The 24,255-nt window shown below is 43.9% G+C and overlaps 1 protein-coding gene across 1 annotated transcript in view; it reads left to right on the top strand.

The window, feature by feature from the left end:
* The window catches only part of sgms2 (sphingomyelin synthase 2), a 130,101-nt gene that overhangs the window by 61,704 nt on the left and 44,142 nt on the right, over positions 1–24,255 (top strand). The window contains exon 2 of the mRNA XM_033022114.1: positions 3,887–4,582. Within this exon, the coding sequence (XP_032878005.1) occupies positions 4,140–4,582 (443 nt within the window). The 5' untranslated portion in view covers positions 3,887–4,139. The remainder of the gene's footprint in view (positions 1–3,886; positions 4,583–24,255) is intronic.

Raw genomic sequence — 24,255 nt, 5'->3', positions numbered from 1 at the left:
GATGACCTGAAATTAAAGCATATAAATAGTTAATTACCTAATTGTAGCTAATTACAAAATTGGCCGTTGTGACGGAAACAGTAATAAACACCCAGACTGCCTTGAACATTCAAAAATGTGATATTCTCAAGATCAGAACTTTAATATTATTGTATTATATGCTGTAAGTCTGTAACAGATAGGTAAATAAATTACAATGTCTAGCAATAGACCAAGTCTTTATGGGGAAGATCAGTTGCTAGCTGGCACACTGGCATATCACAATCAGTAGCATCATCATACTCCTTAGATTGTAACCAATAAGCAACTCTGTCCATCTTGTTTTTCCTCAACTTTTCAATTTTGGCATTGTAAACTACAAGTTTTTGCTCTTCAAACCACGCATGACATGCCTTTCTGCCCACTACTTTCCCATTAAGAATGTCCTGGTGATCATCACATTTGGAGTAGTCCAAATTAGGATCATCTCTGCGAATGCTGTCTAAATCAGTCTCTTTTGCTGGGTATTTGGATTGACAATTTTGCATTTCTTATTCGGAGACATCTGTTTAAAATGTAAAGCGAAAAAAACACTGAACAGCATTAACAGAAACAAGTTATTAGTTGCAGTTTTAGAAAAAAGGTAGAAATGATAAAGTTAAACACTAAAACAAATAGTGAATACCCAACAAGAAATTCATATTCATCAGTTTCATCAAATCAATTAAATTAATCTAATCAATTAAATTCATCTAAATTCAATTACTAGATCTAATCTATCCATTTCTTAAGAAAAGGATTTTTTTTTAATAGCCTAAGTATCCAAATAACTAATCCCATTCACACAAGAATTCACGATATAACATGATTTTTAAATCTCACTGTCATGAAATTAATCTAGAAACATCCACTCTCAATATAATCAAAATTATTATTTTTTGCACAATACATGTGGCTAAAACTGTTGTGGATATTTAGTATAAAAATATTGACTATGGATAGACAATTACACAAAATATAGATGATTTAGATGCTCTTATGACATGATTGTCCAAAAAAATGAGGAATTAAATAATCTTGCGAGTGGGTGTTTCTGGAATGCGATCGATTGAAACGTTGCCGTTGCCCTGAACCCCATATCGGCAGGCAAAGACACTGCCGGTTTGTATGGGGCCTAAATAACATTTTCGCGTCGTAAAATTAGTTTAAAGCCACCCCAAGAAGCAAGATTATATGTGAAATATACGACTTACCCTTTGTTTTGTCCTGAATTTGCGATCCGTCACGTTGTAGGCGTTGAGGGCATTCGAAGTCACCTTTTACTTTAATCCAATTATTAAATTGTCCAGCGATTTTTTTTATTTAAAAAAAACGGGAACGGAAGTCCAATCAATTTTTCTTCATCGACCAGCAGCCCGAGGAAATCTCTCTCCGACAAGCGATACAAACCTGCATTTTAATCCCGCCCCCCCCCCCCCCCCCTCAAAGGCGCCAAAGTTGTGCACATGGCCAGTGGCAGATCTGCAGCGCCACTGAAGATAGGTTTTGTAACATCGCTAGTATATGGAATAAGCTGCCGGAGGAGGTAATTGAGACAGATACTATTGCAATTTTTAAGAAACATTAGCACGGGTACATTGATAGGATTGGTAGATATGGAATAAACGTGGGAAGGTGGCACTGGCGTAGCTGTGGATGTTGGTCGGCCTGGGCAAATTAGGCCTAAGGCTCTGTTTTCCCGCTCTATGATTCTATGGCTGCTGTATGTGCGCTATTTGTATGTTCTCCCTGTGACCACATGCATTCCTCTGGATACTCTGATTTCCTCCCACGTCCCAACATGTTAATTGGCCTCGGTACATCACCTGCTAGTGTGTAGGGAATGGATGCGAGAGTGGGATAAAAAAGAACTGGAGTGAACGGGTGATCGATGGTCAGCATGGACTCGGTAGGCCGTAGGGCCTGTTTCCTTGCAGTATTTTTCAAGCAATTAATAAAACAACGAAGACACTAAGATTAAGAGTAGAAACGATGAACTTCAGATGCTGGTTTACAAAAAAATGACACAAAGCGCTGGAGTAACTCAGCGGGTCAGGCATCATCTCTGCAGAACATGGATAGGTGACATTTTGGTTTGGGACCCTTCTTCAGACTAAAATTAAACCCGGAGTACAAACATCCATGTTGACGTCCGGGAAATAGCTGCACTCTGTGCTGTTGTCTTTTAGAACAGACCCACGAGTCATGTTCATAAGTGATAGGAGCAGAATTAGGCCATTCAGCCCATCAAGGCTACTCTGCCATTCGATCATGGCTGATATAACTCTTGACATCTTTACTAATCAATAATCTGTGAATCCCTGCTTTAAAAATATCCACTGACTTGGCCTCCACAGCTATCTGTGGAATTGGCTTTAGTCAGAGGGTAGTTCATCTGTGGAACTCATTGCCACAGAGAGCAGTGGAGGCCAAGTCAGTGGATATTTTTAAGGCAGAGACAGACAAATTCTTGATTAGAACGGGTGTCAAGGGTTATCGGGAGAAGGCAGGAAACTGGGATTAGGAGGCAGAGATCAGCCATGATTGAATGGTGGAGTAGACTCGATGGGCCGAATGGCCTAATTCTACTCCTATAACTTGTGAAATGAATTCCACAGATTCACCACCCTCTGACGGAAGAAATTCCTCCTCATCTCCTTCCTAAAGGTATGCCCTTTTATTCTGAGGCTGCACACTGATCCTAAACTCCCCCACTAATGGAAACATACTCTCCACATTCACTCTATGCAAGCCTTTCATTATCCAGTAAGTTTCAATGAGGTCCCCCCCCCCCCCCCCTCACCCTATCAAGTCCTATCAAAACACATAAACATGTCTCTTCCAATATCTTACCAAATTATACAGCATTTATGTTGACTTTGCTTGCAAACATTGAGTTAGTGATTTATAATTTCTATTCCTCGTTCTGCTGAAGAGAATTGACCTCTTGTCTGAACTTCCAACTGATGTTAGCACTCTGGAATTTTAAGTGATGGATGTAGTTTTAGGTGAAATTGTTGACCCATGTGGTCTGCATTAATGATACTCAAAAGGATTGAAGTGAGATTGTTCTGGAGATGTTATTATAATGGGTCATGATTTATCATGCTTAAAGTAGCAAGTTAAAAATGGTGCTTGGCAACTATTATATAAGCAAAATAAAAACATATTTTTTTTTTTTATAGATGTTTTTATTAAGGACAGTGCATATTTATAAACATTTGCATGCAATACGCAAGATTATAGCTATAGGCTAATTTCCATCTGTAGTCCCTCTGGTAAACCAGGTTAACACATCACAACACATTCAATCCATAAGAAAAGAATCAAAACAAAACAAAAGACAAACAAAAAACATAACAAAACAGACAATAAAGTTAAAAAGTAACAATAAAAGACTAAATGTGGACACAAGGAACTGCTGATGCAGGAATCTTGTAGAGAGCACAAAGTGCTGGAGTAACTCAGCAAGACAAGCAGCATCTCTGGAGAACATGGGCAGGTGATGTTTTGGGTCGGATCCCTTCTTCAGAGCTGATTAGTCATCTGACTACATAATAGCAACTGTATGGAGTGCAATTTAATGTTTCGACATTTGAGGATGGTGTATTTAAACTAGAACTAGTGCAGTTATCTGATTTCTGAATTCAAGTGATTTCCATATTGTTCTGGCCTCCCTATCTTTCAAGCTGAAGAATAGTTCTTCCATTTACTCCAACGGTACTGTCTGACCCAGTGAGATTGTATTCTTTGCCGGAAAGTAAAGTAATGCTGGCTTCCAATAATTTTGGATTAAGTATGTGAAATCTTTAATGGAATGCTTTTCTGTTTAAAACATGACTGCTTACCTCTGGGTTTCTTTTCACAGGTGAGACTTTAACGGTGCTGGAATGAGGCGACCTTTGCACTGGTTGGACACCTCCACTGTTGTCTCTGTTCCGGATGCCACCCTGAGTGTGAACGACAGACTACCCTGGGGTCACACCGGCTCCTGCACCACATCGCAATTATCTTCACCGAGTGGGCCGGTCTATATGTCAATAACGATCATGTACTGATATCGTTCTTCATGCAACAAGGACGGACTGGAAAGGGCTTGCAGAAATTTGTGGTGGTAGTTGATGGATGCAACTGAAGCTTTAAACCTTGAAGACGGCAAGGGAGGGCAACAGGTCATGCCTTCCAGTGGACATACCAAATCCATGTTACTCCTTGTCGCCAGTGAGGGTTGCAAGTCTAATAATATACCAAATGGTATTGGGAAAGGCCAGAAGAATCCAAAGGAATTTGTCCAGATCTCTGTCCCAGACTCAAGCCATAAATTTCCACTGGAGTGGTGGAAAACAGGCATTGCCTTTGTTTATGCGCTTTTCAACTTGATTATGACCAGTGTGATGATCACTGTGGTACATGAGAGAGTCCCTCCCAAGGAAACAAACCCTCCCCTACCCGACACTTTCTTTGACTACGTGGACCGGGTCGAATGGGCTTTCAAGATTTCGGAAGTCAATGGCTTGATCCTGGTTGGCCTGTGGACAATTCAATGGTTACTTCTCCGCTACCGGTGAGTGACGTGTCATGTAGTCAAATAATACTGTTAATAATACTCCCCTTACCATGGAGCGGCACACTGGCGCAGCGGTAGAGTTGCTGCCTCACAGCGCCAAAGACCCAGGTTTGATCTTGACTATGGATGCTATCTGTAAATAAATTATGTATTCTCCCTTTGACCACATGGGTCTTCTCTGGGTGCTCCGGTTTCCTTCCACATTCCAAAGACGTGCAGGTTTGTAGGTTAATTGTCTTCTGTAAATTGTCCCTGAGGAGGTATAGGATAGAACCTGTTTACAGGTGATCATTGGTCGGCATGGTGTTGAAGGGCGAAGGACTTGTTTCCATGCTGTATCTCTAAATTAAACATAGAATTCTTCATGATATTAGATCAAATGCATGCGTATCCCTTGTATTCCCTCTCCCTGCATCCTGCTGAAGCCCTGGTCGTTTCACTGTTTGTATCCCTTAATGAAGGGACCACCTCTTCCGCAGCCAACAATGGACCATTGTGGGCTCCACCTTTCTTGAGTCTTTGGTGCCAACTGTGATTTGTTCTGTACCTTTTCATACCTCTAGTCTCCTTCTCCCCTGACTCAGTCTGAAGAAGGATCTTGACCCAAAATGTCACCTATACCATTTCTCCAGAGATGATGCCTGACCCGCTGAGTTACTCCAGCAAGTTGTGTCTATTGTCAGGGTTCAATGGTACTTTATTGTCGCATGTACACAGTGTACACATGTACAGTGAATTTCCTTTTTTGCATAGTTCAGTAAAAATCTTTCTACACGTAAACACTATCATACTTCGGAACATAAAGACTATTTCACATCTCAATCACTGGCGGGTTTGGATGTTAATTGGCCTCTGTATATTGTACTGAGTGGATGCGAAAGTGAGATAACTAAGAACTAGTGTGAACGGGTTATTGATGGTCAGCCTGGACTTGGTGAATCCCTTTTTTTATTTTTAGTTTGTTAAAATGTTTTGTTCTGGAGGCCTTTTAGTCTTTTTATGTGGGGGATTGGGGGGAGAAGGGGAAAACTGTTTTTTCCAGTCCCTACCTGGGCGAGGATGCGTCCTTCCTCCGAGCCACATCTTCGCCCCCTCCTCGCGGTCTACCACCTGGATTGGCGCGGCCTTTCCTGTCGGAGACCGGCCAGAGCTTCGAGCTGCAGCTTCAGCGCTGAGGTACCATCGCGGAGTGAGGAGATGCCTTACCCGGGTCGCCATGTTGGAGCTCCGGAGTGCTGGGCCTGCCGACTTCAACATCGTGGATCTGAGGTCTGCGGAGCTTCCAGCCGCGGCGGCGCTGACTTTATCATCGTGGAGCCTGGGATCTTTCGCCGGGGTCGCCAGTGTTGGAGCTCCGCCCAGCCTGTAGACTTCGGGAGCCGTGGTACCCGGGAGGAAACAGTCGTTTCGGAACTCTAAGCCGCTGAGAGTGTTCTTCTGTTCCGACGCCGGAGTTCCATCATCTCGGCGAAGAGGCCTGAAACATAGGGCCGCCGCAGCGGCGACCTCAATAGGCTCCGACATTGTGAACATTGTGGAAGTGGACTGACCTTTGCTGCCTTCCCTCACAGTGGGAAATATTGATCCTGCTGTGGGGGGATGGTTTTTTATGTTTAATATTAAATTCTATAATGTGTTTATTTTATTTGTGCGCTGCAATGGCAACTTAAATTTCATTGCACCAATTGGTGTATGTGACAATAAATGTCCTTTGTCCTTTGTCCGAAGAGCTTGATTCCATGCTATATCCTTCAATCAATCTATGTAAATCAGTTCCTCCTGTTTTAATTTTTACAAGTGAATGCTTGATGTTAATAATCCCAGAGGAAAACCCATTTTCTAGTGTTGTTGAAACCATTGATGTTTACACCGAGTGCAGAAAGTCCCTCACATGTTCCACTTTCTAAACTATGTACCACGATGTTTTGCAAAGTGAATAAGTAACCTGTCGGCAAGAATGAAAGGATATACTTTGTTGGTTTTGAGCAATTGATAATGAGTAAATATCAGATTGTCCTCACAACAAGTCACGATCAAAGTCTCGGCTGCAAGCCTACAAACATCTACCCCCATGCTGCATGCCTTGATTCCAATTTGCTTTTTCTCTCACCTTTGGCCAACTTTTACTCGCCAGTACTTTGCATGCATTGATTTTAAAATAACACAAAATAAGAGTGTGACTGAGCCACCAGGTCCCTCAAGCAAGCTCTTCATTCCACAAGATCAGAACTGATCTTCTACTCGGATACATAGAAAATAGGTGCAGGAGTAGGCCATTCGGCCCTTGGAGCCAACACCGCCATTCAATGTGATCATGGCTGATCATCCCCAATCAGTATCCCGTTCCTCAACATCATTTTCCTTACGCCATTCGTACATCACATGATCGAGTGTACAGTAATCTATCAGACTCTCATCTTCCATCCAATCAACCACTAAGCCTCCATAACCCTCGAAAGGCAAGAATTGCATAGATTCAACTTCCTTTTTTTAATTTTATTTTTTATTTTTTAATTTTAATTTTTTTTATTTTTATTAGAAGTACGGTAAGTTACAATAATACACAACACATATGTCTTAATACATTTTTTGTACCGCTTCATTTTTTGAGCTTTAAAAAAAAGATAGAAGTAAAGGAAGTAAGGAAAGTGCGCAAGAGCCGTGAAGGTGCAGGAGAGTGTTGAGAAAAGAAAGCCCCTTAGAAAAGAAGTTAGAGAAGGAAGTAAAGAAAGAAAGTAGACCCCAGAAAAGAAAGAAAAAGAAAGGAGAAACAATCGCTCTATTATAACATTAAACTCCGCAGAAAGGGGACTACCAACCAAGTCTGTTTTTGTTGTTTTTTCTACCCCCCGTTGCCAGATCCTGGTACCTTTTATTTATTTATTTATTTATTTTTAAAATTACTATTGCACCTTATGCTTGTAATAGTTCCAAAAACGTAGACCACGTCTTTTGGAAGTGGTCTGCTTTGCCTGCTAAGAGGAATCTCATCTCTTCCAGATGTAGTGTTTCAAACATATTTGATATCCACATTTTTATTGTTGGTGTAGGTGCAGAATTTTCCAGAATTTAAGTATGAGCTTTTTTCCCCATTATTAGCCCGTAATTGAGTAAATTCTTCTGAAACACGTTTAGTTCAGGGTTACCTTCCGATATTCCAAAAATGATCCATTCTGGTTTTGGTACCAGTTTTATTTTAATTAATTTTGTAAAGATGTCAAATATTTCATTCCAGAATTTTTGGATTTTTGTACAAAAAACAAAAGAATGCGCTATGGTAGCTTCTTGACACAGACATTTATCACAGATGGGTGAGACATTAGGGAAGAGTTTATTTATTTTAGTTTTTGAATAATATAGTCTATGTAATGTTTTGAATTGGATGAGAGTATGTCGTACGTTGATCGAACATTTATGCACCTGTAGTAAGTGATTATCCCAGCTCTCTTTTGACATTTTTATAGCTAATTCTTGTTCCCAGTCTCTTCTAATTCCATCAGTTGTGGGTATTTCTATGTTTAAGATGATGTTATATAAGTACGATATTAGATTAGCTGATTCCGCCTCTGTCTTCATTGCTTCATCCAGTAAGTCTGTAGGCATATTATGATAGTCTTTTGTGTATTTTTTCAGATAATCACGAATTTGAAGATATTTAAAATATTGATTATTTTTCAAATTATATTTCAGTTGTTGAAATGATAGTAGTTTTCCCAATTCATACAGATCTCCGAGCGTTTTGATTCCCATTCTTTCCCATTGTATAAATGATTTGTCTATAATTGATGGTTTAAACGATGGATTATTAACTAATGGTATTAAAAGAGATAGGTTTCTTAATTTTAGATTCTGTTTTATTTGTTTCCATGTTCTAATTGTGCTATGTATAATTGGATTTTTATTATAATTTTTGTTATTCAGATGTATTGGTGAGAGGAGAGTCGCTCCTATATTACACGGAGAGCAGTCCTCTCTTTCCATTACAATCCAGTCCACCTGCTGGGCAGAATTGTCCAGCAGGTGAATCATATTTTTAATATTTACTGCCCAATTATAATACATAAAGTTAGGGAGCGCTAGACCACCCAACTCTTTTCGTTTATTAAGGTGTGCTCTTTGTATTCTATGGGATTTATAATCCCATATAAAATTTGTAATGTCTGAGTCCAATTTTTTGAAAAACTTTTTTGGGAGATATATAGGTATTGATTGAAATAGGTATAGGATTTGTGGTAAAAAGATCATTTTTATTGCGTTTATTCGGCCTATTAGGGACATCGGAAGTGTTTTCCAGAATTTAATCAAATTATTTAGTTTCTTAAGTAAGGGATTATAATTGGCTTTAAACATATCATGGTAGTTTCTAGTAATTTCAATTCCCAAATATTTGAATTTTTCTGTGGCTATTTTAAAGGGGAATTTCCGGAGTAGATTCAACTTCCTGTGAGTGAATAAATGTCACTTTGTTTCAGCCATAGTCATACAGCATGGAAACAGGCCCTTCTGCCCAACTTGCCCACACCAACCAACATGTCCCATCTACCTGCGTTTGGCCCATGTCCCTATAAACCTATCCAATCCTTGCACCTGTCTAAATGTTTCTTAAACGTACGATAGATCCTGCCTCAACTACTTCCTCCAGCAGTTTGTTCCATGCACCCACCATCCTTTGTGTAAAGAAGTTATCCCTCACTTTCCTATTAAAACTTTCCCCCCTCGTCTTAAATCTTTGTCCTCTGGTTTTCGATTCTCCTACTCTGGGGAAGAGACCCAATCTATTCCTCTCTTGATTTTATAAATCTCTATAAGATCACCCCTCATCCTCCTGCACTACAGAGATTAAGGTCCTGCTCAACTTCTCCCTATAGCTCAGGCCCTCAAGTCCTGGCAACAGCCTTGTAAATCTTTTCTGTACCTTTTCCAGCTTGAGAACATGTTTCCTATAACATGGTGGCCAAAACTGAACACACTATTCTAAATGTGGCCTCACCAATGTCTTTTGCCACTGTAACATGACCGCTCAACCTCTATACAGATGCTCCTCGACTTACGATGCTTCGACTTACGATATTTCGACTTTATGATGGTGCAAAAGTGATACACATTCAGCAGCAACTGTACTTTGAATTTTGATCTTTTCCTGGGCTAGCGATATGCGATACGATACTCTTTTGTGATCCTGGGCAACGGCAGCGAGCCGCAGCTCCCAGCCAGCCGCACACTCACGAGTGTGAACAACCGATACTCTACAGTGTACTGTGTTACCAGTGTGTACAGTGTACTGTGTTGCCAGTGTCTACATTGTACCGGGGTCCTCTTAAACTGTGTTTAAGAAGAATTTCAACTGCTGCCTTCTGAACACTGATCAGGTTTCCAGTTTTGAATATCAACTAATCATAGTTTGTCTAATTTGTCCACTTTTAATTGTTCTTGTGTATCGCCCACCAAAGATGCATAAGGACTTTATCTCACAATTTGGTGATCTTATTGCTAGCTTGTTGCCCAAATTTGACCAGGTCCTGATTCTTGGTGACTTTGACATTCACGTTTGCTGTCCCACGAAGCCTCTTGTGAGTGAATTTATGAACCTGGTTGAGTCCTTCAATCTGTCTCTACTCACCACTGGACCCACACACAAGCTTGGCCATACACTAGACCTAGTGCTTTCGTCTGGTCTCCCAATTTGTAACACAGATATTATTGATGCCTGCCTGTCTGATCATAGTGCTATTATCTATATTACTAAAAGTCTGTTCTTGACCGGTTTTGGCCATCTGTGCTGCGATTTCCGAGAGAACGCCGCCACCTACGGCCGTCATTTTTGGCCACTTTGCTCAGAGCCCCCCTCCGCCGCATGTGTGCCGAGGATTCTTCCCGTCGATTAAAAATGACAGAGATATTAATGTTTTTACAAAATTCCCCATTCTCTCTGCTGCCCCCGCTGGCGGCAGGGGGGAGGGACTATAAAACCAGGAAGTGGTGTGCCACACAGTCTCTTCAAGATGGAGGTTGGCAGAGGGTCACGTTTCTCTGAGCTGTGAATAACACTGAACACATGTCTACTCAAATGTAAGTGCCCTTAGTGGATCTAAAATGCTTGCAGAATGTGTCTATTGGTTCTAAATCTTGCAAAAAGTGTCTCTATTGGTTCTAAAGCTTGCAGAAAAAATGTCTATTGGTTCTAAAGCTTGCAAAAAAAATGTCTATTGGTTCTAAAGCTTGCAAAAAATGTCTATTGGTTCTAAAGCTTGCAAAAAATGTCTATTGGTTCTAAAGCTTGCAAAAAGTGTCTCTATTGGTTCTAAAACTTGCAAAAAGTGTCTCTATTGGTTCCAAAGCTTGCAAAAATGTCTATTGGTTCTAAAGCTTGCAAAAAATGTCTATTGGTTCTAAAGCTTGCAAAAAGTGTCTCTATTGGTTCTAAAGCTTGCAAAAAGTGTCTATTGGTTCTAAAGCTTGCAAAAAAATGTATTGGTTCTAAAGCTTGCAAAAAAATGTCTATTGGTTCTAAAGCTTGCAAAAAGTGTCTATTGGTTCTAAAGCTAGCAAAATGTGTCTCTATTGGTTCTAACACTTGCAAAAAGTGTCTCTATTGGTTCCAAAGCTTGCAAAAAATGTCTATTGGTTCTAAAGCTTGCAAAAAAAGTGTCTATTGGTTCTAAAGCTTGCAAAAATATGTATCTATTGGTTCTAAAGCTTGCAAAAAAAATATCTATTGGTTCTATAGCTTGCAAATAAATGTCTCTATTGGTTCTAAAGCTTGCAAAAAGTGTCTCTATTGCTTCTAAAGCTTGCAAACAATGTCTATTGGTTCTAAAGCTTGCAAAAAGTGTCTCTATTGCTTCTAAAGCTTGCAAACAATGTCTATTGGTTCTAAAGCTTGCAAAAAAATGTCTATTGGTTCTAAAGCTTGCAAAAAAATGTCTTGGTTCTAAAGCTTGCAAAAAAATGTCTATTGGTTCTAAAGCTTGCAAAAAAAATGTCTATTGGTTCTAAAGCTTGCAAAAAATGTCTCCATTGGTTCTAAAGCTTGCAAAAAAATGTCTCTATTGGTTCTAAAGCTTGCAAAAGAATGTCTCTATTGGTTCTAAAGCTTGCAAAAGAATGTCTCAATTGGTTCTAAAGCTTGCAAAAAAAATGTCTATTGGTTCTAAAATGGTTCATACTAGCGCTCCAGAAAGCCCCCCCTCCCCCCTCCCCTGGTTGGCTTGGCTTGGGTGTGTCTTGAAATTGAAAGGCACTACTTACTGCAATTGGTGGCTTGGGTGTGGCTTGAAGTTGAAAGACACCACTTACTGCAAATGGTGGCATGAAGTTGAAAGGCAGTACTTACTGCAAATGGTGGCTTGGGTGCAATGGCTTGAAGTTGAAAGGCATTACTTACTGCAAATGGTGGCATGAAGTTGAAAGGCACTACTTACTGCAAATGGTCGCTTGGGTGCTTTGGCTTGAAGTTGAAAGCACTACTTATTGCAAATGGTGACTTGGTTGCTTTGGCTTGAAGTTGAAATGCACTACTTACTACAAATGGTGGCTTGGGTGTGGCTTGAAGTTGGAAGACACCACTTACTGCAAATGATGGCTTGGGCGTGGCTTGAAGTTGAAAGACACCACTTACTGCAAATGGTGGCTTGGGTGTGGTTTGAAGTTGAAAGGCACTACTTACTGCAAATGGTGGCTTGGGTGTGGTTTGAAGTTGAAAGGCACTACTTACTGCAAATGGTGGCTTGGCTGCATTGGCTTGAAGTTGAAAGGCACCACTTACTGCAAATGGTGGCATGAAGTTGAAATGCACTACTTACTGCAAATAGTGGCATGGGTGCTTTGGTTTGAAGTTGAAAGGCACTACTGTAAATGCACTTACTTCCTGTTTGCACTGTATATTGATTTTAGATAAAATGCTACCACTTACGGCTGTGATTTTTGGCCATCTTACTCAGTCCCCCTCCGCTGAGCAGGTGCAGAGAATTCTTCCCATCAATGAAAAATAAAAGTGTTATTAGTTTTTTTTAAAATGTTGAGAATCTCTCTCCTGTCAATCACTCCATGAAAGCCACACCTTTTCTGGTGGTGGGTGGGGGGGGGTTATAAAACCCGGAAATGTGGGTGTGGCTCAGTCTCTGCAGGAGGGAGAGGTCACGACTCACTGTCTTTAGTGGCTTTGCACCCTACTTCAAATGGTATGAAACTGCACTTGAATTTGGTGGCCTTATACCCTGCTTGAAATAGAATTTCAAGGATTAGCCGTGAGTCAACTACCAGCCCACCAGCCGTGAGTGAGTGAGTTGCCAGCACAACAGGCTTGATTGACTGAGACGCCAGCCCAAGAATCCATTTGGCGCACAATTTGCATACTAGCCGTCTGGAAACCAGTCCCTTCAGCCCACAACACCCATACTAGCGCTCCAGAAAGCCCCCCCCCCCCAACTGGCCACCAATATTAGAATTGGTGGAGAGGTGGAATATTGCGTTGGATGACCAGCCCTCCTGTGTGATGCTGGGACCCAACGGGTCCCACTTAGTCTAGTATTTGATATATCTCTGCCTTTCTCTCCCTCAAAGTCCCAGCTCCCTGCTCGCTACTCCCGCTATGTTAACTCCACGACGGCCAGTAAGTTCTCTGAGGCTCTCATAGCCGCCCCCGACATCTGCACTAATGCGGCGTCCACCCCTCATCTCAGCACCGACGACCTAATTTCTTTATTCAATAATACCTGTTCTTCCGTCCTTGATTCTGTTGCTCCTCTTAAAATGAAAAAGCCTAAGCCTAAAGGCTGGCCGTGGCTTAATGATACCACCAGAGCCCTAAGAAGAGAGTGCAGAAAATCAGAACGGAAGTTCAAATCTGATAAGCTTCAAATTTCCTTTGAACTCCTGAAAAATAATCTTGACAAATACCAGGAAACAGTAAAATCTGCAAGAACTAAATATTTTTCCACCCTTATCTCCAAAAACGTGCAAAATTCCAAGTTCCTTTTTAGCACCATCACCTCCATCATCTGTCCTGCCACCAGCACCAGCTTAACTGGGTCCCCTGCTAAGTGCGAGGAATTGACCACATTTTTCACCAGCAAGGTAAAGAACATCAGAACGAATATTTCCCCCCCCATCCGTGACCTGGCTGTCTCATTGGTCTGCGCTCCAACCCGTTACTCCACCCTCCCTTGTAAAACTGATCGCCACCATGAAACCTACCACCTGCCCCCTCGACACTGTCCCCTCTGCCCTCCTAAAGGACGTCATTACAACAGCTGGTCCCAGCATCCTCGCCATCTTCAACAGCTCTCTGGCCACTGGCACTGTACCTACCTGCTTCAAGCATGCGGTGGTCCAGCCACTCCTGAAAAAACCTAACCTCGACCCCACCTTGCCAGGCAACTACAGACCCATTTCTAAACTGCCTTTCCTCTCAAAAGCCCTTGAAAAGGTAATTTTAAGTCAACTTATACCTTACCTTCACCAAAACACTATCTTGGAAACTTTCCAATCAGGTTTCAGGGCTCACCATAGCACAGAGTCTGCCTTGTTGAAGGTACACAATGACCTACTCCTCACTGTTGACTCCGGCGACTGTGCAATTCTGCTCCTTCTTGACCTCAGTGCAGCATTTGATACTGTCGACCACACCATCCTAATTGACCGTCTCCGGTATGGGGTTGGTATTGATGGCACTGCCCTGAGCTGGTTCATCTCCTACCTCAAAGGCAGGAGTTTCTCGACTAACATAGGCAACTCATTCTCCTCCCCAGCTAATCTCTGCTGTGGGGTTCCACAAGGTTCCATCCTTGGCCCCATTCTCTTCTCCCTGTATATGCTCCCCTTAGGCCAAGTCATTAAAGGCACGGCATTTCCTTCCATTGCTACGCAGACGATACCCAACTCTATCTCCCCCTGAAGCCCAAAAACCAATCAAATCTGTTTAACCTTACCCACTCCAACTAAACGAGAGTAAGTCTGAGGTCATCCTTCTCGGCCCCTCGGACTCAATCAAAATGATAGCAGGCAGCCTTGGAAGCCTTACCCCACTACTCAAACCTCAGGTCAAAAACCTTGGCGTGATATTTGACTCAGCACTGAAATTTGACAAACAAGTCAATGCCGTGGTAAAAGCTAGCTTCTTTCAGCTTCGGACGATAGCTAAAATAAAACAATTCCTCCAGTTTGATGACCTGGAAAAGATCATCCACACATTCATCTCCTCCCGCCTAGATTACTGCAACTCCCTTTACACTGGCATCAGCCAATCTTCCCTGTCCCGCCTGCAACTGGTCCAAAACGCCGCAGCGAGACTCCTGACGGGCACCCGAAAAAGGGACCACATCACCCCGATCCTGGCCTCTCTCCACTAGCTCCCTGTGCGGTTCCGTATAAACTTCAAGATCCTCCTCCATGTCTACAAAGCCCTCAATGGGCTTGCCCCCACCTACATAAAAAGTCTTCTCACCCACCACTCCACCTCCAGGCCCTTCAGATCGACCGACTTGGGGCTGCTGAATATCCCACGGTCTAGGCATAAGCTCAGGGGCGACCGCGCCTTCGCGGTTGCAGCCCCTAGACTGTGGAACAGCATCCCCCTTCCCATCAGAACTGCCCCCTCCATCGACTCTTTTAAGTCAAGACTAAAGACTTATCTATACTCCCAAGCCTTTCCTGACGTCCTCTGAGTGAGGGCTACATGTATATATGTATGTAGTTTGTTTTGTTGTGCTATTCTTACAACAAATGTAAAGCACTTTGGCCAACGAGAGTTGTTTTTTAAATGTGCTATATAAATAAATGTGACTTGAGTTGACTCCCCCCCCCCCCCCCCCCCCCCCCCCCCCCCCCCCCCCCCCCACTGCATAACGCTACTTCTGTACCGCTCCTCCCACCGTGCCATAGTGTCTGAATATGGTCTCCCTGTGGGATTTCCTGGAACTTTGAGGCTGTGTGGGGAAAGTCTTTGTGCGGATGGAATTCACCGGGACCCCCAGTTCAAACGCTGCATCCGATCCGTCGCCAGTGAAACACTTCACCAGTCTCTCCAGAGGAGGAGGTGTGAGCGGAAATGGGGAGAGAAGGTGGGAGAGAATGGGATAGAGGGAGAGGGGGATCAAGAGATTGGGGGAGAGGGGGGATAGAGAGGAGGGGGTGGGAAGACGAGAAGGAGGAGAGATAAAGGGGAGGTTCCCATTTCTCGGCAGCTGGTACAGAGGTGTGGGGTGCTGTGCCCACTCGAGACGGAAGGGACAGTCTCAGTCGGTCCGGGACATGGTGGGGCTGGCAGCACGTGCCCCCATGGGTCAAGGGGTGTCTGTCAGGAGGGGGAGGTCCCCGTACACTGGCCCTCTGATGGCTGGCAGGGACGCGATAACCCTCACTGGACGCTGGGCTGTGGACCAGGGGCTGGGCTGGGCCAGGCAGTGAGGGCTAGAGTCTCTGCCCTATCAGTAGTCGTGTTTTCTGGGCTACACTGCCCTTGTACACCCGTGGCGGAGTAGATGTGAGTGAGCCCACGGGCACATTTTCGACTTACGATATTTACGAATGGTTTATCGGAATGTAACCCTGGTTCTGGACTCCCCATGTCCTTCGCCATAGCTTGCATAGAATGCCCTGTGATCAAGAAAGAATTGGTGTATATGCAAAAATATTCCTTTTAGTACTGCTCACTTCAGCAGTACCACGCCAGTGAAAATTTGGCTTTGACAAAGCCAATATTTTTTTTTAGTTTAGTGAAACAGCACGGAAATAAGCCCTTCAGCCTACTGAGTCCGCGCCCACCCCCGCACATTAACACTATCCTTTAGTGTTATTAGTGTAATTAACCTACAAACCTGTACGTCTTTGCAAGGAGCGAATTAAAATATGCACTCATATAGAGAAAATCGCAATACAGACGTAAAAAACTAGTTGCTGGAATCTGGAACAACAAATAACCTGTTGGAGGAACTCAGTGGGTCGAGCAGCATCTCGGGAGATGGGGAGGGAGGGGGGAAATCGACAGTGGGCATTTCAGATCTCATCAGGGAGTCTTGTATTCAACTTGTATTTTTGGTGTGCCATCTATTGTCTCAGGGGGTATTGAATTGTTTTACACTGTGAGCTAGTTTAAAGGTAGTCATTATTGTAACGTTAGACATGTTTGTATTGGAGCAGAATTAGGCCATTCGGCCCATCAAGTCACCACCACCATTCAATCATGGCTGATCTATCTTTCCCTCTTAACCCCATTCTCCAGCCTTCTCCCCATAACCCCTGCCACCCATTGTAATGAAGAATCTATCCATCTCCACCTTAAAAATATCCATTGACTTGGCCTCCACAGCCTGCGTGACAATGAATTCCACAGATTCACAACCCTCTGACTAAAGAAATTCCTCCTCGTCTCCTTGCTAAAGGTACATTCTTTTATTCTGAGGCTACGGCCTCTGGTCCTAGACTTTCCCACTAGTGGAAACATCCTCTCCACATACACTCTATCCAGGCCTTTCACTATCTGGTAAATTTCAATGAGGTCATCCCCCACATCTTTCTAAACCTTCGTGAGTATAGGCCCAGTGCCGTCAAACGCTCATCATACGTTAACCAAATCATCCCTGGGATCATGGTCGTAAACCTCCTCTGGACCCTCTCCAGCACATCCTCCCTCAGATATGGGGTCCAAAATTTCTCACTATACTCCAAATGCGGTCTGACCAGTGTCTTATTAAGCCTCAGATATGAGTGCCACTTTGTGCACAGCAAGCTCCCTAAAACTGTAATGTGTTAGTGATGATGGATGGGGATGGAAAGTCAGAGAGCGTCATCGAGCAATGCAACATAGAAACAGGCCATTCGTCCCATACAGACCTGCAAATTCCTATCTGTATTAATCCCATCTTCCTTTAACCTTAAAAAAAACATTTGGACAGGTACATGAATGGGATTGGTTTCAACGGAGGCAGGCTGGTTTTACAAGAAGAAAAAATGAATGTAGATGCAGCATTTTTTGGCGACATGTGCAAGTTGGGCCGAATGGCCTGTTTCCCAACTGTATTGCTCTTTGATTCTATAATGATGCTGCTTGAGCCATGGAGTTCCTCCAGTGCTTTGTTTCTTTGTTACTCTAGATTTCAGCATCTACAGTCTCTTGTGTCTCGATTGCAACTTTCTATTTTCGAGTGAAAACCTCTTGAATATTTTGTGTAGGAAGGAACTGCAGCTGCTGCTTTACACCGAAGATAGACGCAAAATGCTGGAGTAACTCAGTGGGTCGGGCAGCATCTCAGTTTTGTTTAGATTAGTTTAGCGCGGAAACAGGCCCTTTGGCCAACTGAGTTCACACCGCCCAGCGATCCCCGCACAATAACACTATCCTACACACATTAGGGATAATTTACAATTATACACACCGTTATGTCTTTGGAGTTTTGGAAGAAACCGGAGATCCTGGAGAAAATCACGCAGGTCACGGGGAGAACGTACAGACAGCACCCGTAGTCAGGATGGAACCTGGGTCTCTGGGACTGTAAGGCAACAACTCTACCGCTGCACCGCAGTGCAACCATTCTCTGGAGAAAAGGAATAGGTGACGTTTCGGGTCGAAACCCTTCTTCAGACTGAGAGCTAGGGCAGGGGGAAACTTGAAAAGGTTCAGAACAATCGGAGCCAGCCTCGATGACCAAGGAAAGGTGGAGTCCACAATGATCCATTGATGGCTGGGGAAGAGGTGATAATAAAGGGACATATGGATGCAAATAGTGGAACTGGCAGGATGACTAGAGTGGAGGAGGGGCGGAGAGAGGCAATGCAGGGGTTACTTGAAATTAGTGAACTCAATACTTGCCCGACTGTGTTATGAGCTGCCAAAGCAAGATATGAAGTGCTGTTCCTCCAATTTGTGTGTGACATCTGATGATGATTTTCCTTTTTGTAAAACCAGTATCTGCTGTTCTTTGTGTCTCCAAATTCCTTTATTTTTGAGTGGTGGCAATGCATTAGATAAGGATCTCATCTGAAAGGCAGCAATCCTCTAACAATATACCGGGGACCCTCCCTGTGTTATTCAAGTGTCTGGAGTGGGATTTGAACCCACAATCTTCTGGCTCGGAAATGAGCAGCCACCCACTGAGACAATGCTACTGCTAAGTCAAAAGTGAGTTAAGCAAATTATACACATGATTATTTTAATGTCAAATAAGAATAAATTTAGGAGTGTTTAAAAAAAAGGTTTTAAACAAATGCAGCAGACTTAACATTTTCTACACCAAATAAGGGGAATTGGACCAGAATCTCCAGTAGCTTTCCTCTTGTCCTCCATTAGTCTTGCTGTTCAGACATTCGGAATTCCCTCACTGACACGGGGAGAGAGTTTATCATTTGTTAATCATACAGCGTGGAAGCAGACCCTTTGGCCCAACTTGCCTCTGCAAGTCCCATCTACACTAGTCCCACCTGCCTGCGTTTGGCCCATATCCCTCTAAACCTGTCCTCTCCATTTACCTGGCTAATGTTTTTTAAACATTCCATACACCCACCACTCTTTGTGTAAAAGAGTTGACCGTCAGGTTCTTATAAAATCTCCCCCCCCCCGATAACCTTAAACCAGGTTATCAGCAACCTACGGTCCCCGGGCCGAATGCGGCCGTAAACCGAAATCATCGGGCCCGCAGGCGGTTTTATTTTCCCATAATCATCCGGCCTTCCGAGCGCCCTGCCCAAGCGCCGAGCTCTAGCTGTACCGCATCCTGCGCAAAGCCGCCGGTACGTCCGTGCATCTTCTGGAGAAACTCAGCGGGTGAGGCATACAAGGATTGCATGAGGCTGCCTCACCCGATGAGTTTCTCCAGCATTTTTGTCTACCTTCTGTGAACACGTGATTTGATGCCTGCTATCCGGGGCGGAATGGGGGCGGGATAAATGTGTACACGTGATAGATGTGGCCCGCCATCCGCTCTCAGACATGCGTCCCGGCCCATATGCAGAACATGGTTGCCGACCCCTGCCTTAAACCTATGTCCTCTGGTTCTCCATTCCCCTACGCTGGACAAGAGACTCTGCATATACCCGATCTTCCCCTATCATGATTTTGTACACCTCGATAAGATTACCCCTCATCCTCCTGCGCTCCAAGGAATAAAGCCCGAGCCTGCTCAACCTCTCCCTATAACTCAGTCCCTTGAGTCCTGGCAACATTCTGCCTTCTACCTGTTTTATCTCCTACCCCGCAAAAGTGCCCCTCGGATTCCTATTAAATCTTAAATCTATGTCCTCTGGTTCTCGATTCCCCTATACTGGGCAAATGACTGCTGCTCACTAAATTGTATGCACTAGATTGAAGGTATTGGAATAGAGAACAAAAGTGGAGTTCAACACACATGTTGCCCTATTGAGCATTTTTTAGTTGAGGATGAACTGTAATTCCTCCCCATTGAAACCTAGACACAAAAAAGTAAATTGAAGATTTAGACAGGGGGCGTAGAGGTTAGTGTTTCATTGCACAATCAGTAGGTAGTGACTGAGCTTAAATTGAGACTGTGATGACTCGAGGAACCGCAGATGCCCGAATAATTGGTCAAGTTACAAATTGCTGGAGGAACTAAGGAGACTAAACGTTATTCCCTTATCATGTATCTATACACTGTAAATGTCTCAATTGTAATCATGTATTGTCTTTCCGCTGACTGGATAGCACGCAACAAAGGCTTTTTGCTGTACCTCAGTACACGTGACAATAAATAATCTGAAACTGGAAATCAGTGGGTTGGGCAGAATTTGGGATGTGGACAGATAATGTTTCGGGTTGAGAACCTTCTTCAGGTTGATTGTAGTAGGGGAGTGAAAGCTGGAAGAGAGGTGGGGGCAGGACAAAGTCTGGCAAGTGATAAGTGGTGTACGAAGGAACAGCAGATACTAGTTTATACTGAAGATGGACACAAAATGCTGGAGTAACTCAGCAGATCAGGCACGATCTCCGGAGAAAAAGAATAGGTGATATTTCGGGTTCTGAAGAAGGTCTGAAGGTACAGGTGAGGGTGGGGGGGGGGGTTGGGTTGATTAGCAATGAGTGAATGTAGCACCCACATTGGTGTAGGCATAGTCTTTTGCTGATGGACTAAGGTGAGTGAGGAGAGTTTTAATGGGAACATGAGGGACATTTTTTCACACAGTGTGTGGTGGTGTGTATAAAACAAGCTGCCAGAGGAAGTAGTTGAGGCAGGAGGATGAGGGGTGATCTTATAGGGGTGTATATAAAATCATGAGAGGAATAAGCAGGGTAAATGCACAGAGTATTTTACCCAGAGTTGGGGAATCGAGAACCAAAGACAGGTTTAAGGTGAGAGAGGAAATATTTAATAGGAATCTGAAGGGCATAAAGTTTTCACACATAGGGTGGTTAGTATATGGAACAACTTACCAGACAACATTGAAAAGAGATTTTGACAGTAAGGTTTAGAAGGATGTGGGCCAAACATGGGCATGTGGGACCAGCGTAGATAGGGCAGCTTGGTTGGCATGGGCAAGTTGTGCCGAAGGACCTGTTCTGTGCTATATGACTCCACGACTCTATGACAGGGGTCGGCAACCTTGTTCTGCATAGGGGCCAGGACGCATGTCTGTAAGCGTATGGGGGAGCCACATCTATCACGTGTACAGATGGATCTCGCCCACATCCCGCCCCGGATGGCAGGCATCAAATCACGTGTTCAGATAGATCCTGCCCCTTCGAGGCCGCCACCCGGAGCACTGGCCCCTAGTTACAGGCGCTCACGAACATGGCGTACCTACGGACCATTGCCTTGGCTCTGTCCTGAAGGCGGTGGCTCAAATACTCACGCTCACTCGTCCCCGGCCTATTGACAACCCCGTTCCCGACAGTGGAGCCCAGACACAGAAGGTGCGCGGCCGTGCCAGCGGCTTTGCGCAGGATGCGGTGCAGCCAGAGCTCGGCGCTGCTCGGCGACTCCGCCAGTGCAGGCCTCCTTGCGTGCTTGCATCGCCCCGACCTCGGGCCCGGGAGGTACCAGAGATGATGGAAGTCTGCGGGCCGGATAATTACAGGATTAAAAAAAACGCCTGCGGGTTGGATGGTTTTGGGTTTTGGCCGCATAAGGCCCGGGGGACGTAGGTTGTCGACCCCTGCTTGATGACTCCAAGACTAGGGTCATTTAATATTTTAGTGTTCAGGAACACGCAGCTTACTGACTCACCAGGAAATGCTAAGCGCCGAGTCACGGTTGACACTGTTGCATTGTAGTTATGCAGGAAGATGATGTCATTCTTGCAAAATTATCTTGTGGTATTTAGGGCTGAAAGACTGCCACAATATTTTTTTAAAGGAACTGAAAAAGCCAATGACTCAAAACATCCTGAAGCAACTGGCAGGAAATTAACAAGGCATATTCGAGCTCCAACCATAATCCAACCAAACAAACATTTCACAAACATACCAGAAGATTGTGGTCAGAATATTAAGGGGTGATTTGGCTTAGCCTTAAAAATCACCATACTTTTAAACAAGCATTTTATGATCTCTTTGTTCCCTTTCACTTTCACTTTCACTGCAGGCGGACTGTGTGAGTGGGAATTCACAAGTTCAATTTAATTTTAGAGATAAAGCATGGCCAATGAAATTCCTCGTATGTTGCAAAACATACTTGGCGAATAAAGTGTGATTCTGATTCTGAAACAGGTTCTTCGGCCTACCGACACCCTACCCGGACACTCTCTTCTCCCCTCTCCCATCAGGCCAGACTTTACAGAAGTTTGAAACGCCTCCAGATTCCTCCAGATTCAAGGAAAATTTCTTCCCAGCTGCTATTAGACAACTGAACCATCCTATCACCAACTAGAGAGCATCTTCTGACCTCCCATCTAAATCATTGGAGATCCTCAGACTATCTTTAATTGGACTTTATTGGACCGTATCTTTCACTAAACGTTATTCCCCTTATCCTGTAAGTGTACACTGTGGATGGCTTGACTATCAGCATGTATAGTCTTTCTGCTGACTAGATAGCACGCACCATAACAGCTTTTCACTGCACCTAGGTATACGTGACAATAAACTAATCTAAACTAGATCTATGTTATCCCACTTTCGCATCCACTCCCTTCACCTAGGGATGATTTATAGAGCCCAATTAATCGACACCTGCACGTCTTTGGGATGTGGGTAGAAACCCAGGTGGTCACAGGGAGAGCATGCAAACTCCACACAGACAGCGCCCAAGGTCAGGATCGAACCCGGGTCTCTAGCACTGTCAGGCAGCAACTCTACCAGGTGAGCCACGGTGCTGCCCTTGGTTGAATTTGGGAAGATTTGAAATTCCTGGTGTTCAGGTACAGTGCAGCTCCATACTGTTCATTCAGTAACTCCAGACAGTCAGGACTTGGATAAGCAGTGGCACTAATGTTTTGATTGAGAACACTGTGGGTGTACACCATGACTAATATGCTGGCTGGATTGTATTGATTTAGGATGGATTCAACTTGTTGGCTTAAAGGTTGTACCAACTTTTGAAAGACTCTGCTAGCTGCCTAAGTTGTTGACGAAAGAAAATAGTTTGTAATTGTACATCCACCTTAATTTTGTGACATTTTGTGGTACTTTCAAGAGAGAGATCTTGAAGATAGCAGAGTCAAGGGATATTGTGAGACGGCAGGAACTGGGTACTGATTGTGGATGATCAGCCGTGATCACATTGAATGGCGGTGCTGGCTTGAAGTTTCATAGCCAAGTGCCTTTCAATCATGGTCTTTGCACAATACAACATCCCAATAGGTTAAACTAGATCATTGTCCAGATATAGACACAAAGTGCTGTAATAAGTCAGCGAGTCGGGCAGCATCTCTAGAGAAAAAGGATGGGTGACGTTTCAGGTTGGGACCTTTCTGCTGAGTGAATCAAACATACTCACAAACATGGTGGTACAGCAGTATGCTTCCACAAACATGTTGCCTCTACTGTAAAGCAGCATGGACTGCCTGCGCACATAATATGAACAGTGTAGCAGTAGGTGGAGCCTCTACTAATAAAGCACGACATTGGTTAGTAAGTAAAGTAACCAATCTACACCTTTCCTTGTAGGAATGAAAATGAAACACATCTAAATCAAAGTGACATTTATGAATAAACACGTTATTATGTGATGACTGAATAATATAGTAACCAAAATGCTAATAGTGCACACAGGGAAGTACAGATGGTTCAAACAGAATCCCCGTATCTCAAGGGCGGCCTACACACCCGTCCCGCGCGCATACAGTACAAATACGCGTCTCCTCCCTTCACCGGCAAAATAACTGGGGAGCCATGCGGCGAGAGCACTGGTGACCCAGGAGAGGAACATGGAGAGGCTGGCAAGTGGGGCACTGAACGTGGTGGTGAGGGTGTAGGGGGCGTAACCAATGTTAGGTCTGCAGCAGCAGGGCGGGAGGGAAGAGACTGTCCGACAGCAGAAGGGCGCGTTGCATCGGGATACGAAACAGTAGGACGTGGTTCCTTCACAGGAAGTTGATGTTGACAGTTGCGTCTGTAGATTCCTCCGTCTGTGCTCACCAGGTATGAGAGGCTCTTTTGCGGGACTGTGGATGTGACCTAAATAGCCATAGCCCTTGTTGGTTTGAAGGAGAACGATTTGTCCACTGGGGAGAGGTTTAAGTGGTTTGCTGGACATCGAAAATTCGCGTCTGGACATCGCGTTTCA

This window comes from Amblyraja radiata, chromosome 1 (assembly GCF_010909765.2).
Source record: "Amblyraja radiata isolate CabotCenter1 chromosome 1, sAmbRad1.1.pri, whole genome shotgun sequence".
Classification (NCBI taxonomy): Eukaryota; Metazoa; Chordata; class Chondrichthyes; order Rajiformes; family Rajidae; genus Amblyraja; species Amblyraja radiata.
The sequence above is the reverse complement of the archived record's forward strand: the minus strand, read 5'-3'. Positions and strand labels throughout refer to the sequence as shown.